Source organism: Thunnus maccoyii, chromosome 4 (assembly GCF_910596095.1).
Source record: "Thunnus maccoyii chromosome 4, fThuMac1.1, whole genome shotgun sequence".
Taxonomy (NCBI): Eukaryota; Metazoa; Chordata; class Actinopteri; order Scombriformes; family Scombridae; genus Thunnus; species Thunnus maccoyii.
In genome coordinates this window covers 29,240,954-29,255,123 of record NC_056536.1, presented here as the reverse complement: position 1 = coordinate 29,255,123, position 14,170 = coordinate 29,240,954, and the positions used below count along the sequence as shown (strand labels likewise).

Genomic DNA, 14,170 nt, shown 5'->3' with positions numbered 1-14,170 from the left:
CTATCAATGTCTCGGCGGAGGCAGGAAGATTTTCTGTTCTGTTGCTTTTCCACCATGTCCGATTGAGGTAATGTCCATGTTGTCTTGAAAAGTAATCAGCTGCAGGCTGCCGGTAAGCTACGCTGTGTCGTCTCTGAAAGGCTTTTGTTGGGTTTTTTTTGTTCCGACACATGAAAGTAGGTGTGGGTGGAGAGAAAAACAAAGTTGAAGAATTGCCGATCCTACTTTTGATTTCAAAGGTCGAAATCAAACACTCATTTCAATAGATTTTCAATTTAGAATCAAAATCCTGACAGCCCTAACCAATACTATGTACCAACTACCCAGCTCCTCTCACACATGTGCTCCTCATTATTTTATACAATAGTAGCTTGAAAGTTTCTGATAAGTGAAACCTCTCATACATTTTCTGCTTAAGATGTGGCCATAACAAGAGAACTGAGGCAGGTTCACAATAACAACACTTGCAAGCATTATAATTCTATTGTTTTTAGATTGATACTGATTAAGACATTCTTGACTTCTTTGTTTTTTTCTCAGCAATTAAATTCACTGTTTATCCTGGGCACTGCTGTTGTAGTTAAATCTCTATGTCTCTTCATGGTTTGAAGGTTTGGAGGTGCTGGCTCCATCATACCAGGGGCTTGTTTCACCAAATTCGCAACATGCAAGCTGTGACTTGCAACATGAGCGTTAATTTTGAAGCATTTACCACATCCAAGGGAACACCATACTTGTGACTAATGCATGAGCATGTGAGAGGACCGTATGACTCAAATGACAATCATTTATGAAACAAGACGCTGGCACCATTTGCAACATACATGGAAGCAGTGCACGCTAATTGCTTTCAGGAAACATGCCCCAGTGCCATAAAACCAAGCCTTAAGGACTGTATTGTTAGATGTGTCAGCATATTTTAGATTACTAGGGCAGGGAAGAGTTCAATAAGAGGCATTTATGTCATTTGTAAGCTGTTGAATTCAGTGTTTGAATACTGCAGTAACAAAAGAAACATTGAAAGTCATTTCATACGACACCACAGAAAACTAAAATAAATACAGGTCGATGCTATCAATGTCTCGGCAGAGGCAGGAGGATTTTCTGTTGTTTATACAACTCACAAGGAAGACAAAATGTTGCCACACTGGTGACTTCAGGGAAGCAGGAGGATTTTCTGTTCTGTTGCTTTTCCACCATCTCCGATTAAGGTAATGTCCATGGTGTCTTGAAAAGTAATCAGCTGCAGGCTACTGGTAATCTACGCTGTGTCGTTTCTGAAAGGCTTTTGTTGGGTTTTTTTTGTTCCGACACATGAAAGTAGGTGTGGGTGGAGAGAAAAAAAAACTGGGAGAATTGCCGACCCTTCAAAGGTCGAAATCAAACACTCATTTCAATAGATTTTCAATTTAGAATCAAAATCCTGACAGCCCTAACCAATACTATGTACCAACTACCCAGCTCCTCTCACACATGTGCTCCTCATTATTTTATACAATAGTAGCTTGAAAGTTTCTGATAAGTGAAACCTCTCATACATTTTCTGCTTAAGATGTGGCCATAACAAGAGAACTGAGGCAGGTTCACAATAACAACACTTGCAAGCATTATAATTCTATTGTTTTTAGATTGATACTGATTAAGACATTCTTGACTTCTTTGTTTTTTTCTCAGCAATTAAATTCACTGTTTATCCTGGGCACTGCTGTTGTAGTTAAATCTCTATGTCTCTTCATGGTTTGAAGGTTTGGAGGTGCTGGCTCCATCATACCAGGGGCTTGTTTCACCAAATTCGCAACATGCAAGCTGTGACTTGCAACATGAGCGTTAATTTTGAAGCATTTACCATATCCAAGGGAACACCATACTTGTGACTAATGCATGAGCATGTGAGAGGACCGTATGACTCAAATGACAATCATTTATGAAACAAGACGCTGGCACCATTCGCAACATACATGGAAGCAGTGCACGCTAATTGCTTTCAGGAAACATGCCCCAGTGCCATAAAACCGAGCCTTAAGGACTGTATTGTTAGATGTGTCAGCATATTTTAGATTACTAGGGCAGGGAAGAATTCAATAAGAGGCATTTATGTCATTTATAAGCTGTTGAATTCAGTGTTTGAATACTGCAGTAACAAAACAAACATTGAAAGTCATTTCATAAGACACCACAGAGTAACTAAAACAAATACAGGTCGATGCTATCAATGTCTCTGTGCACCCAGAAAAATGAATCTACTGGAACTTCTAAGATGATTATATTTGTTTACTGAATTTACCAAATAAGTCTTTAGCAATGTAAATCACTAATATGTTTAGGACTACAACTAATGATTTAGTACGATAAGTAGATATAGAATGAACACACAGCACAGCCAATATCAATATATAATTGAAGCTAAATACTGATACAAATTCCTTGTGTTTTATTATACTGTATTAATGTCACACAACCTGAAATAAGTACAGTATAATATCATATTTGTCATATTTTTAGCTCTCCTTACAGGTTCACCATTCATTTTTCATCCATACATGGTTTGATAGTCAACATGTAATGTAATTAAAAGTTGACATTGTTCTTTGCTGTATCCCCTTGCAGCGACGTGTGACAATGAAACATTATCTTTGTAAGAAGACACAGGTGGCCAACCCAAGAACACCAGCGGTGGAAGACGTATTCAGATTCTTTACTTAAGTAAAAGTACCAAAACAACAATGTAAAAAAACTCATTACAAGTAAAAGTCCTGCATGAAATATCCTACTTAAGTAAAAGTACATAAGTATTATGAGCTTGATGTAGTTAAAGTATTACAGTAAAAGTAGTGGTTTGGTTCCTCTGACTAATATATAATTACATATGACATCATTAGATTATTAATACTGAATCATCAGTGTTAGAGCAGCATGTTACTGTTGTAGCTGCTGGAAGTGGAGCTAGTTTCAACTACTTTATATACAGTTAGCTAGTTTAGTCCAGTGGTTCCCAACCTAGGGGTCAGGCCCCTCCAAAAGGTCACCAGATAAATCTGAGGGGTCGTGAGATGATTAATGGGAGAGGAAAGATGAAGTTCTGATACAAACATCTGTTTTCAGTTTTTGGACTTTTTCTCTAATCTTTGATTTGTGGTGAAATATTGGATCATTTGAACATTTATTGAAACGAAACCATGTGAGAAGTTTAGAGGGAAAAATCACTATTTGGTGGAGCTGTTAACAACTCATAGACATGTGAAATGTGACCCCGACTACACACTGCTTTTTGTAAGACGTCAAAAGCCAAAAAGGTTGGAAACCACTGGTTTCATCTTTAACAATGTGTTGTAAGCTTATTATATTATCCATTGTGCCAAATCTTCATCTGAAAAGTAACTAAAGCTTTTAAATAAATGTAGTGGAGTGGAAGTATAAAGTAGCATGAAATGGACATACTCAGCTATAGTACAAGTACCTCAAAATTGTATTGAAGTACAGTATCTGAATAAATGTACTTAGTTACTTCCACCCCTGAAGAACACACACACATGACGCTGCAGGTATCAATAATCATTCTTTGCACTGATTTGATTGACAGTACTTTGACGTTGAGTGATGTCTTGATTGGGTGGACAAACACGTAAAATTTTTGAAACCTCATTCAGATATTTTGTTTCCGATGGCTTCAGGGAATAAAACATTCACTTATTGACGTTAAAACATAAGCTGTCAAACTGCCGTAACGACTGGGGGAAGTGGGCGTGCCGATGTTTACAGTTAACGCTATCCAGCTTTGCTTGCTAGCCACCTTGCTAACGGCAAAGCTAATTTGACAAGTTAAATCTAGCATTAAAGTTCAGACAGTTAACTGCTGCAACTGTAGTTTATCATAATGTACCACCTATTCTCAATTAAATGCCGTTATTAAGTCTTAGTTGTCCATTCGTCAGTTGGTGGAGACGCGGAGATGGACGTTAGCATCATAAGCGGCTAACAGCTAGTTTGTTGAAGCTGCGGTTAAGGCGTTGATCAAGAGGATGCATTACGACTGTTCCTGCGATTAGAGAGCAGGAAACTGGTTTCTTACAGGTATTGTTATCGATTAGCCAATCTCTTACCTGTTATCTACGCGGCTAATTACACAGACACTCGCTTTTGTCCATCAGCTCTCCATAGCTCCACATAAAAACTTTGGAAACTAGAGTTCGGCGCTCCCCAGTGACATCACACCCACGTTACTGCACCAGCCAATCGCGTCGAGTTTTGAGAAATGGTGACAAGCATTCAGCCAATCATGCCTCTTGGATTCTCTGTTTTTGTGTGTGTGTGTGTGTGTGTGTGTGTGTGTGTGTGTGTGTGTGTGTGTGTGTGTGTGTGTGTGTGTGTGTGTGTGTGTGCGCTTGCGCGTATGCGTGCGTGTTTGTTACCTCAGTGGGACCTTTTCCGGTGTAAACACCGACCTTGTCGGGACCAGTAGTTTTCATGGGGACCAAAGCCCGGTCCTAATGAGGCAAAACCTCATTTCTGTGATCCTGGTCAAGGTTGGAGGTGAGGTGTTAAGGTTTAGGGGTTAGGGTTTGGGTTGGGCTGTCCACAGTGAATGTAAGCCAATGCAATGCCCTAACATGGATAGCTGTGCAAAGTGTGTGTGTGCGTGTGTCTGTGTGTGTGGGTCTGTCATAGGCTACTTTTGGGGACAAATTTCAGACTAAAGACCAGTTAATTGGGGACAGCTTGTCCAATTGGGAACAAAAGCTGTGTCCCCAATTGGAAAATGCTGATTTTTGGGTCAGTGGTTAAGGTTAGGGTTAGGCAAGTAGTGGTTATGGTTAAGGCAAGTCTTCAGGAAATGAATGTAGGTCTATGCAATGTCCCCAAAAGTGACCAAGGACAAAATATGTGTGTTTGTGTGTTTGTGTGTGTGTGTGTGTGTGTGTGTGTGTGTGTGTGTGTGTGTGTGTGTGATGAGAATATCAGCTGCGTCTCTTAATGATCAATCATCCTAAAGGAAACCCATTTAAAGGAAACCAGCTTGTTTCCTGTGTCCGGTGAGTATCACAGTAGAACAGTGGTGAAAGAAGCATTCAGATCCTTTACTTCAATAAAAGTACCAATACAGCAATATAAAAATACTCCATTACAAGTAAAAGTCCTGCATGAAAAATCCTACTGAAGTAAAAGTATGTAAGTATCAGCAGCAAAATACAGTTAAAGTATTAAAGTATTAACGTACTGGTATTGTCCATCTGACCTGATATTTTATATATCAGATAGTTATACATCATCAGATTATGTTATATATATATATGTATATATATATATATATATATATATACAACAAGGTCCAACAGTCTGATTCCACTTTCATGTATATGTGTGTGTGTGTGTGTGTGTGTGTGTGTGTGTGTGTGTGTGTGTGTGTGTGTGTGTGTGTGTGTGTGTGTATGTATTTATATTTATATTTATATTTATATTTATATATGGACCAGTGTGTAGGATTTAGTGGCATCTAGTGGTGATATTACAGATTGCAACCAATTGAATACCCTCCCCCTCCCCTTATTAGCATGTAGGAGAACCTGCGGTTGCCACAAAACTTGCAAAAAACATTAAAGGCCCTCTCTAGAGCCAGTGTTTGGTTTGTCCATTCTGGGCTACCATAGAAACATGGTGGTGCAACATGGCAGGCTCCGTGGAAGAGGACCCACTCCCTATGTAGATGTAAATAGCTCATTTTAAGGTAACGAAAACACAACAATTGTTATTTGCAGGTGATTATACACTAATTAAAACAAAAATTATGAATATCATATTCCATTTCTGTCAAGTCCGTTCTGCTGGATGCCACTAAATTCTGCACACTGCACCTTTAAATAAAAGTAGTGGTTTGGTCCCTCTGACTGATATATTATTATATATGACATCATTAGATTATTAATACTGAAGCATCAGTGTTAGAGCAGCATGTTACTGTTGTAGCTGCTGGAGGTGGAGCTAGTTTCAACTACTTTATATACAGTTAGCTAGTTTAGTCCAGTGGATCCCAACCTAGGGGTCGATCCCCTCTAAAGGGTCAGCAGATAAATCTGAGGGGTCATGAGATGATTAATGGGAGAGAAAAGAAGAAAAAACAAAGTTCTGATACACAAATCTGTTTCCAGTTTTTGGACTTTTTCTCTAAACTTTGATTTGCGGTGAAATATTGGATCATTTGAACATTTATTGAAATGAAACCATGTGAGAAGTTTAGAGGGAAAAGTCACTATTTGGTGGAGCTGTTAACAACTCATAGACATGTGAAATGTGACCCCGACTACACACTGCTTTTTGTAAGATGTCAAAAGTGTATTTTAAAAGCTTGTTATATTATCCATTGTGTCAAATCTTCATCTGATAAGTGACTAAAGCTGTCAAATAAACGTAGTGGAGTAGAAAGTACAATATTTCCCTCTGAAATGAAGAGGAGTGGAAGTATAAAGTAGCAAAAAATGGACAAGTAAAGTACAAGTATTTCAAAATTGTACAGTGTGTTTAATGATCCTAAACTGAAATAACACCAAGTCTTAAAGCTGCTTAAAAATGTGCACCAAAGTAGGCAGGTGGTCAGCCTAACAAGAGGGTCAGAGGATACCATTCCAGCACTGTGTGGACTCTGGTTGCTATGTTGAAAGAAGAAGTGACTCTCTGAGCCAGCTGGGATAGACCTGAGCCGGGGAGGCAGAGAGGAGGAAGAAACAGAGGAAGAAATGTGTGTGGCTGGATGAGGAAAAAGACGAATAATCCAGGGGAATGTGGAAAAGAGAGCCCTCATTGGTCTGGCGTGTGTGTTGGAACATTCTCCTGATATGTGGAACAGACTAGTGCTGTAGCTTGCAAGCTGATGGGAACACGAGACGGCAGGTGATTTCTGCTCTCCTTGCCAAGATTCATCAGAACAACAGGCTGCTGATGGCAAGGCAGATTTTGGCCTCATGTAGCCCTGAATTCCAGCAAGTACAAGCCAGTGGGTATGTCTGTGTGCCCTGTCATGTCTGTACTACTACTGCGGGACACACACAGTACATTGTGCACATGTTTATAAATGTCTCAAGGCCATGTCCTGGACACAAACTTACTCTAAAGGTGGAGTAATGCCAAGGCAGCAGTGTTAAAGGATAGGTTCACACTTTTTTTTAAAGTCTGTCTTAAAACAAATCAGGTGCCCAAACGAACTCTGAAAGAGGTTTTCCTCGCTGTAATCATTCCTCCTGTTCATACTGGCTATTAAAAGATTCCCTTCAAATGTGCTTTCAATATAAGTGATGGAGGCCAAAATCCACAGTGTGTCCACACAGTCATTTTCTGTGCAAAAATGCATTTAAAAGTTTATTTGAAGCTTATATGAGGCTTCAGCAGTCTGAGTTAGTCACATCAAGTGGATATCTGCCACATTTACAGTCTTTTTAGCATCAAATTCCCTCTTTGTGTTTCCTCAGACAGTGTTGAGCTGTGGTGGAAGTATAGTAACAAAAAGAGAGACTTTGGCACTAAAAAGACTGTAACGTTGAAAGATATCTACCTGATTTGACTCATTTGGACGGAAGAAGCTTCATATTAGCTTCAGATAAACTTTTAAATACATTTTTGCACAGAAGGAAGCTTTTGTCCCCCATCACTTACATTGAAAGTGTATTATAAAAGGATCTTCTAATAGTCAGTATGAACAGAAGGAATGATTACAGCAAGAAAAACCTACTTCAGTGTTCATTTGGGCTCCTCACTGTTGTTTTAAGACAGACTTCAAAAAAAAAATTGTGAACCTGCCCTTTAATTCAATATCCTCATTCTGTTTATGCTCTGTGTGTGTCATGTTCATGTTGCATCTGTTTACAGAGCACCCATGGCAGCAAGGCAATGTCAGATAACACAGGATACAATGGGACTCTAGATAAGACAGGAATTCCTCAACACTCTACCTACTGATGATCTTCATGTGCAGACTATTTACTTTGCTTTCACTTTCTCTGTTTACACATACAGTATTTACAGTCTGACGTTAATATTTATTCTCTGCATGTTGTTAATCAGCGGCAAAAAAATAGAACATTAACTAAAATATTTTCCCTTAAATAGATTTGCTGTTACTGCAAATTTTACTGTGGTTTTTAATATAAAACACTCTTATAAATTATTCAAGTAATCGCTAATTTCTTTTCACTAAATCACTAAAACAGGTACCAGAGTAGCTGCAAAGTTACCTTCTGCATCTGTCTTGAAGAGTAAAAGAATGATGCCTTGTACATTTTAATTGAACAACATCATCTCTATACACCAACAACTTGTATTTATCACAAAAGTAACACAGGCATGACAGTTTAATTATGTCAGAAGCTAGCGTTGTGCGTCGAGTAGAAAAACGTGAAGTGCTCAGTAGTGATCTTTTGAAGATTGCACTCGTGTAGAAAATCCTAACTGGCTGAGTGGAGCGATGGATTGCATTATTAGCAGTTTGGCTCGGGCTGGTCGATGTGCATTCCTGCAAAAGCGAGTCCTCCTCCTAATTATCCAGATGATTACTCTTCCAATTCAAACAACTGGCGAGCAATAACCTCCTCTGCCCTCACACTTCAACATGTGACACGATGCATGAAGTCAGTTAATATCTCAAATGTAATCTAGAAGTTCACTGGTTTATTAAAGACCGGATTGGCACTCGACACTGATTTGATTAAAGTGAGGCACAGATTGAGTCGGGTGCGTGGCACATAAAGTCATCTTCAGTATGTTACACATCTGTTTTGTAATATACAAACATTACTACAGTGCCTTCAGGAGGTCACTAACTTAATTTTATGACTGATGTCTGTAATTTGACAAAAAGACAGAGTATCTCAGCTGTGGAATTCAGCTTGAGGATTACATGTTTGTACAGGAAATATTCTCGGTCATAACCTCGTACAGGATTCGAGCAGGAGGAATCACACAGCTGTGCATTTGTTGTAGCGAATGGCATTGCAGTGGCGACGCTGATGGAGACACATATATATACGTTTGTATTTGTTACCATGGCAAATATTATCCCCGAAAAGGTCTCTGACATTGGAAAGAAAGTGCAAATAGCTGACTACTACTGTGTATGCATGTGTAATGTATAAGATAAGTGTAAGATGAAGGACTAGATGTATGTGTTAGTATATAACAGGAAAGGGTGGGGAGATTTTGATAATTTCTGAAAGGAACATAATCCACCCCCCACTTGCTCTCTCCCTCCCTGCCACCTCCCTCTCTCTCTCTCTCTCTCTCTCTCTCTCTCTCTCTCTCCCTCTCTCTCTCTCTCTCCCTCTCTCTCTCTCCCTCTCTCTGAGTCCCAGCCCCTGAAGGTGTCATAACTGTGCTCTCTCTCTCTCTTCCTGTCTCTCTCTCACTCACTCACTCTCTATCACCGCCTTTCAGATCTTTAAAAGCTGGTGCTTTGCTGTGTCTCTCTCGATCTCCATTTGTCTCCTCTGGCACTGCAGGGGACTCAACCGGCAAAGCACCAAGGAAAGCTACTGTATAGAAACGGGAAGAAGACTGAGGAAAGGGGAGAGAAAGGGAGGGAGAGTGAGAGAGAAATATACATCCAGAAATAGCATCAGCCACATTTAACTGACAGAGAGTGACAGTGTGGAGAACCTGAGACCTGGACAGAAAATGCCTATCCTTTCTAACTTAACAACCGTTGTTTTGTTGCTGATTGCTCACTGCGGATCATGGACCGGGGCAAACCGCTTGGGCACCTTCAAGGTCTGTCCCTCCTGCAGGGATCCACTGGGGGCAGGTCGGCCCCCCAGGGACCATAATGTTGCCGGCAGCACGTCAGTGTTGGCCCAGGGAGAGCCCTGTGGTGTGTACACCCTGAGCTGTGCCAAGGGGCTCCGCTGTGTTCCCCCACCAAGGGAGCACAGCCCCCTCCAGGCTCTGTTGCAGGGAAGGGGCATTTGCGCCAAGCACAGCAGGACTAGTCCCACTGAGAGGCCCCACCCCACAGGTAAGATACTGTATACACACACACACACGTGCATGAAATCACATATGCACACGTACATGCATGCACCTACAAATGCACACAGACACATGCATGGACACTGCAGGTAGGCTTGACATGTACAGTGGTATATTGAAGATATTGTGACAGCCACCAAAGATAATTGTGCATACAGTGTGCCTCCTGTATTGCTGTGAATTGCATGTGATGCTGTGTCACTCACCAACAAAAAGGAAAGGCCAATTAGTGTGTGACATTTAAGCCTGGATGCATTTTGTGCACCACAGATGAATTTGCAAACCTCTAGCATTCAGTACTGCTCTGCAGTGCCTCTGGAGTCACTGTGATAAAAATGTCATTTGTCATTACAGTCCTGTTGTAAAGGACTGTAATTTGTTAATCAGAAATGATGGCGAATCACCAAAAGCACAGGGGTTATTTATGAAATGCATTCAGTGAGCTTTTTATTTAGTCTTGGGGGTGTTGCGACAGTCTAGAAGTAAAGATGCATATACCTGCTTCCATATGATTTGTACAGTGTTAAATATTCGTCCATTTCAATGACAGAGTGCATGACAATGATCTGTCCTACAAGTCAGCCTTTCTGTAGAGAATTTAGAATGAATGTGAAACTGTCACAGTGTCACCTACATCCTGATCGAGCTGCTTTTTATTGCAGTGATCTCCATCTACTGTTCAAACTGAGATACTGCGATTACCAATCTGAAAAGGAAATATACTGATGGAAATTAGGTCTCTCATTGAATGACCACCCTCAGATAGATCTCAGTCTGGGAGACTGTTTTGTAATGTTTTATGCAGAAAGATGCAAATATATACATATATATATACCAAAGTCTTAATATTATGCGGTATATGGAGTGTATATTGTACAATTTGACATTGGATGTGGTTCGATGTTAATGGCCACATTGCTTTAATATCACAATCTCATGCCGGTGTGTCATTTCCTCTCAGGTCCCCATCCCTCACACAGTGGTGACATTGAAAAAGTAAGTTCATGTTCTTATTTTACAGTCTTTAATGAGAGAAGAGAACAAATCCTCACCTAAATGACATGAAATTCTGAGATGTTTAAAGCCTTTTATGTAATAAGATTGCATTAATACACGTCATATGTGATGGAGAGGGTTGTATATCGAGCTGCATTGCATTATAGAGGGTTATTACCATCCTCTGCTGTTTTGGGTGTTGCAGTGGCATGTACACACACGGCTCTGAAGCCATGCATTATGGTGCATGATGTGTGTGCTGCTATGCGGCAGAACTAATTGACCATGATGAGAATCAGGAAAGTTTCAAGTCGGCCGCTGCCGCCACAGATTTTTCACTTTGCGAGCCGGTTGATCCGCAGCATTTGAACAAATATGTGTGTGTGTGATCACAATAGTCACATCATTGATCAAGATCACATAGTTTAATTTCACAAAGTGACACAAAAAAAAAAAAAACGCACAGTCACTTCAAACCATTCAGTGACCTGAAAAGCAAAAGCAATTGTGTAACAATATGGTTATATAATGTTATACAATATGTGACATCTGATATATATAAATATACATATTCCCTGCTTCTGGCTGTAATGCTGCATCACTGTAGCTAATCCTGTGTGATTTCCATCGACATGTGTTGTGATCAAAGAGACTTTCTTGCCAACATAATCACCTGAGGGGAGATAGCAGCCACTCTCTCCTCAGATGAAGACAGGTTCTCTTGGCTTTGCCTCTGGTGATGTTTGAAGTCACACTCTGCGTTGCTGTTTTCAGGCACCCTGCCGCAAACTGCTCAATAGTGTCCTGAGAGGTCTCGAGCTGACGATCTTCCAGTCTGACCGTGACATCTATATACCCAACTGTGACACTCGTGGGTTCTACAGGAAAAAGCAGGTAGAGTATTACCTGAATCGTCATAAAACACATAAAACTGTAACTTTGTTTGCTTTAAGATGTTATGTGATGTGAAAATGTCTCACTGTATGTGTACCTGAGATTGTGAGAGCTGTACTCTACTGCAGCTTTCTATCGGTGCATCCGGAGATTTGTCTGTGTGACCATAGGGGGCTGAGAATAACTGACACTTTTCTCTCTGAGCCTCTCAGCTGTGGGCTCAGAGAATCAGTACTGCGCTATGATGACATATCATTTTCTCTCTCTCTTCCTCTCTCACCACCTTTCCCCCACTCTCCCACTCAATCTCCGCCCTCTCTCCCTTTCAAAATCTCCCTCTCTCTCTCTCTCTTGTCTTTTAATCTCTACACACAGTGCCGCTCCTCCAAGGGCATGCAGCGTGGCCATTGCTGGTGCGTGGATGAGCTCGGCACGCCCGTGCCCTCACATGCCAGCGAAGATGGCACTTTACCGTGCGATGGGGAGTGAGAGATGAGTCTGTCCTATTGCTCTGAGCCTGGAGGAAGAGGAGAAGGAGGAGGCGGTGGAGGAGGAGCAGGAGCACAGGGAGAGGGGGTGGCTTTAGCATGTGCTAGACACTGCCTGGACAGGAGGTAGCAGGGATAAACCACTTCCTATGGAAAATACACACCAGTTAATGTCCTCTCTAGAAGCAAGACACACACACTCACAGTCCAGCAGCGACAACAATAACATCTGCCTGAATGTTCAACAGTTGCAGCAACGTCCTCTGCGTCGTCTGGTGACATGCTGCATGCTCACATTAATGCTCCGTGAACTGCCTCAGTGATCCAAGCGGTATTACTCTGAATGATCTCTATATTCCCTGGCTCTTGTCCTGGCTTTCTGGTAGATTTCTGTTTTCCTTTTTACTTTAGGATAGCTGACACTGCCTGTGTTTGTTCTGATCTCAGTGGGCTGAAATACTGTTACGCAGGTGATGTGACACAAATGTTTGAAAAACGTGTCTCCCTCACCGTCCTCTCTCCCTCTCTCCAAAGATACACTGATATCAATATACCTAATTGACAGAAATATTTCTTTTTCTATTAATTTATTTTTGAGTCTGTATTTCCATCAAGTACTGCTTGAATCTTACAGTATCTTATATATATGTCAAGTCAGAAAAAATAGTCATACGAAAAATGATCCTGGATGCTTCTGTTCATTTTATTTGTCAAAATGGCGTTTTGACTGCTTATTAGTTGATTGTTTGTACATATGTTCGAATTTTGTGGTCGACTGTGTGTTCTGAAGTGGCAGACAAAAAGCTTACGGCTGTTACCCTTTTCAAAAAGTTGTAAGGCATATTTTTATACACGTCAATATAATATTTTATATATGAATTGTTGGTTTATTTAATGAACTACAGTACAATGCCATGTATTTTTATATTGTCAGCAGTTTCTTATTTAAAGACAGAGATTATTTTATTTCATGTTAGGGGAAGTGTTGTGCTTTAAAGGCACCTTTATGGCAAAACTCATCACATTCATCAGAGCTCTATTCAACTGCTGTACATCTTATGGTTATATCTCATGTTTTTATTTCCTTCTTATTTATGCTTTGTTTATTTGAGAATTGAGAATGTCCATGTTACTATTATGTTTTATTTTGGCACATCATACTATAAATTCTGATTTCAATAGAGGGAAAAAAAAAAAAGATCAAATTTGTTATTGTTATAGTATGTCTTTCCCGAGTCCTTGCAAAAGTCATGAAAATGTGTGCTATTAAAGTGTGATTAGAATTTATCTATTTCTGACCAATCTTGTTGTGCCAATGTGTGTGCCGTGATGATAGGTCCATGCACAAAGGACCTGTAAGATTTGCAAATATGAAAATAAAACATAATGATAATAAAAATGGAGAAGAATAAAACATATATTAATATAAAAAACAGGTGTTGAGTGTGTTCTTGTCATGAAATGCGGTTGATAATGTAGAGAAAGAAGTATTTAAATCCTTTAGTAAGTAAGTAAAAGAACTGAAAATACTGTAAAAATACTCCGTTACAAGTAAAAGTCCTGCATTTGAAATCTTTTTTTTAAAGGAAAATTACATAAATATTATCACAATGTACTCAAAGTATCACAAATAGAAGCACTAAATGATTCATTTTATAGCTTATAATATTGTATATATTATTGTTGTTGATGCAGAATTTTAATGTTGTCGTTGCTTACTTTATAAACTGTTGGGGAATTTAATTTATAAGATGATCACATGTTTTGTATGTAAAATATTAATCTCT

At 39.9% G+C, this 14,170-nt stretch overlaps 2 protein-coding genes across 9 annotated transcripts in view; one reads left to right on the top strand and one right to left on the bottom strand.

Annotated features, from left to right (window-relative positions):
* The window catches only part of spryd3 (SPRY domain containing 3), a 70,338-nt gene extending 66,115 nt beyond the window's left edge, over positions 1-4,223 (bottom strand). For 2 of the 4 annotated variants that reach the window (XM_042408149.1, XM_042408148.1), the window contains exon 1: positions 4,101-4,223. The gene's annotated coding sequence lies outside the window, so the exon portion shown is untranslated. The remainder of the gene's footprint in view (positions 1-4,100) is intronic. The other 2 variants (XM_042408151.1, XM_042408147.1) reach the window with 1 other exon arrangement.
* Positions 4,224-4,415: 192 nt separating this feature from the next.
* igfbp6b (insulin-like growth factor binding protein 6b) lies at positions 4,416-13,783 on the top strand. Of its 5 annotated transcripts, XM_042409855.1 has the most exons (6): positions 4,416-4,530; positions 4,991-5,030; positions 9,480-9,991; positions 10,967-11,001; positions 11,776-11,895; positions 12,271-13,783. In XM_042409855.1, exons 3-6 carry the CDS (start codon positions 9,655-9,657, stop codon positions 12,382-12,384), a joined length of 606 nt encoding a protein of 201 aa, XP_042265789.1. In that variant the 5' UTR covers positions 4,416-4,530; positions 4,991-5,030; positions 9,480-9,654; the 3' UTR covers positions 12,385-13,783. The 5 variants fall into 5 exon arrangements, with proteins under 5 accessions (XP_042265789.1, XP_042265787.1, XP_042265788.1 ...); XM_042409853.1 differs by lacking the exon at positions 4,991-5,030; XM_042409854.1 differs by lacking the exon at positions 4,416-4,530 and having other exon boundaries at positions 4,962-5,030.
* The last annotated feature ends 387 nt before the right edge of the window (positions 13,784-14,170 follow it).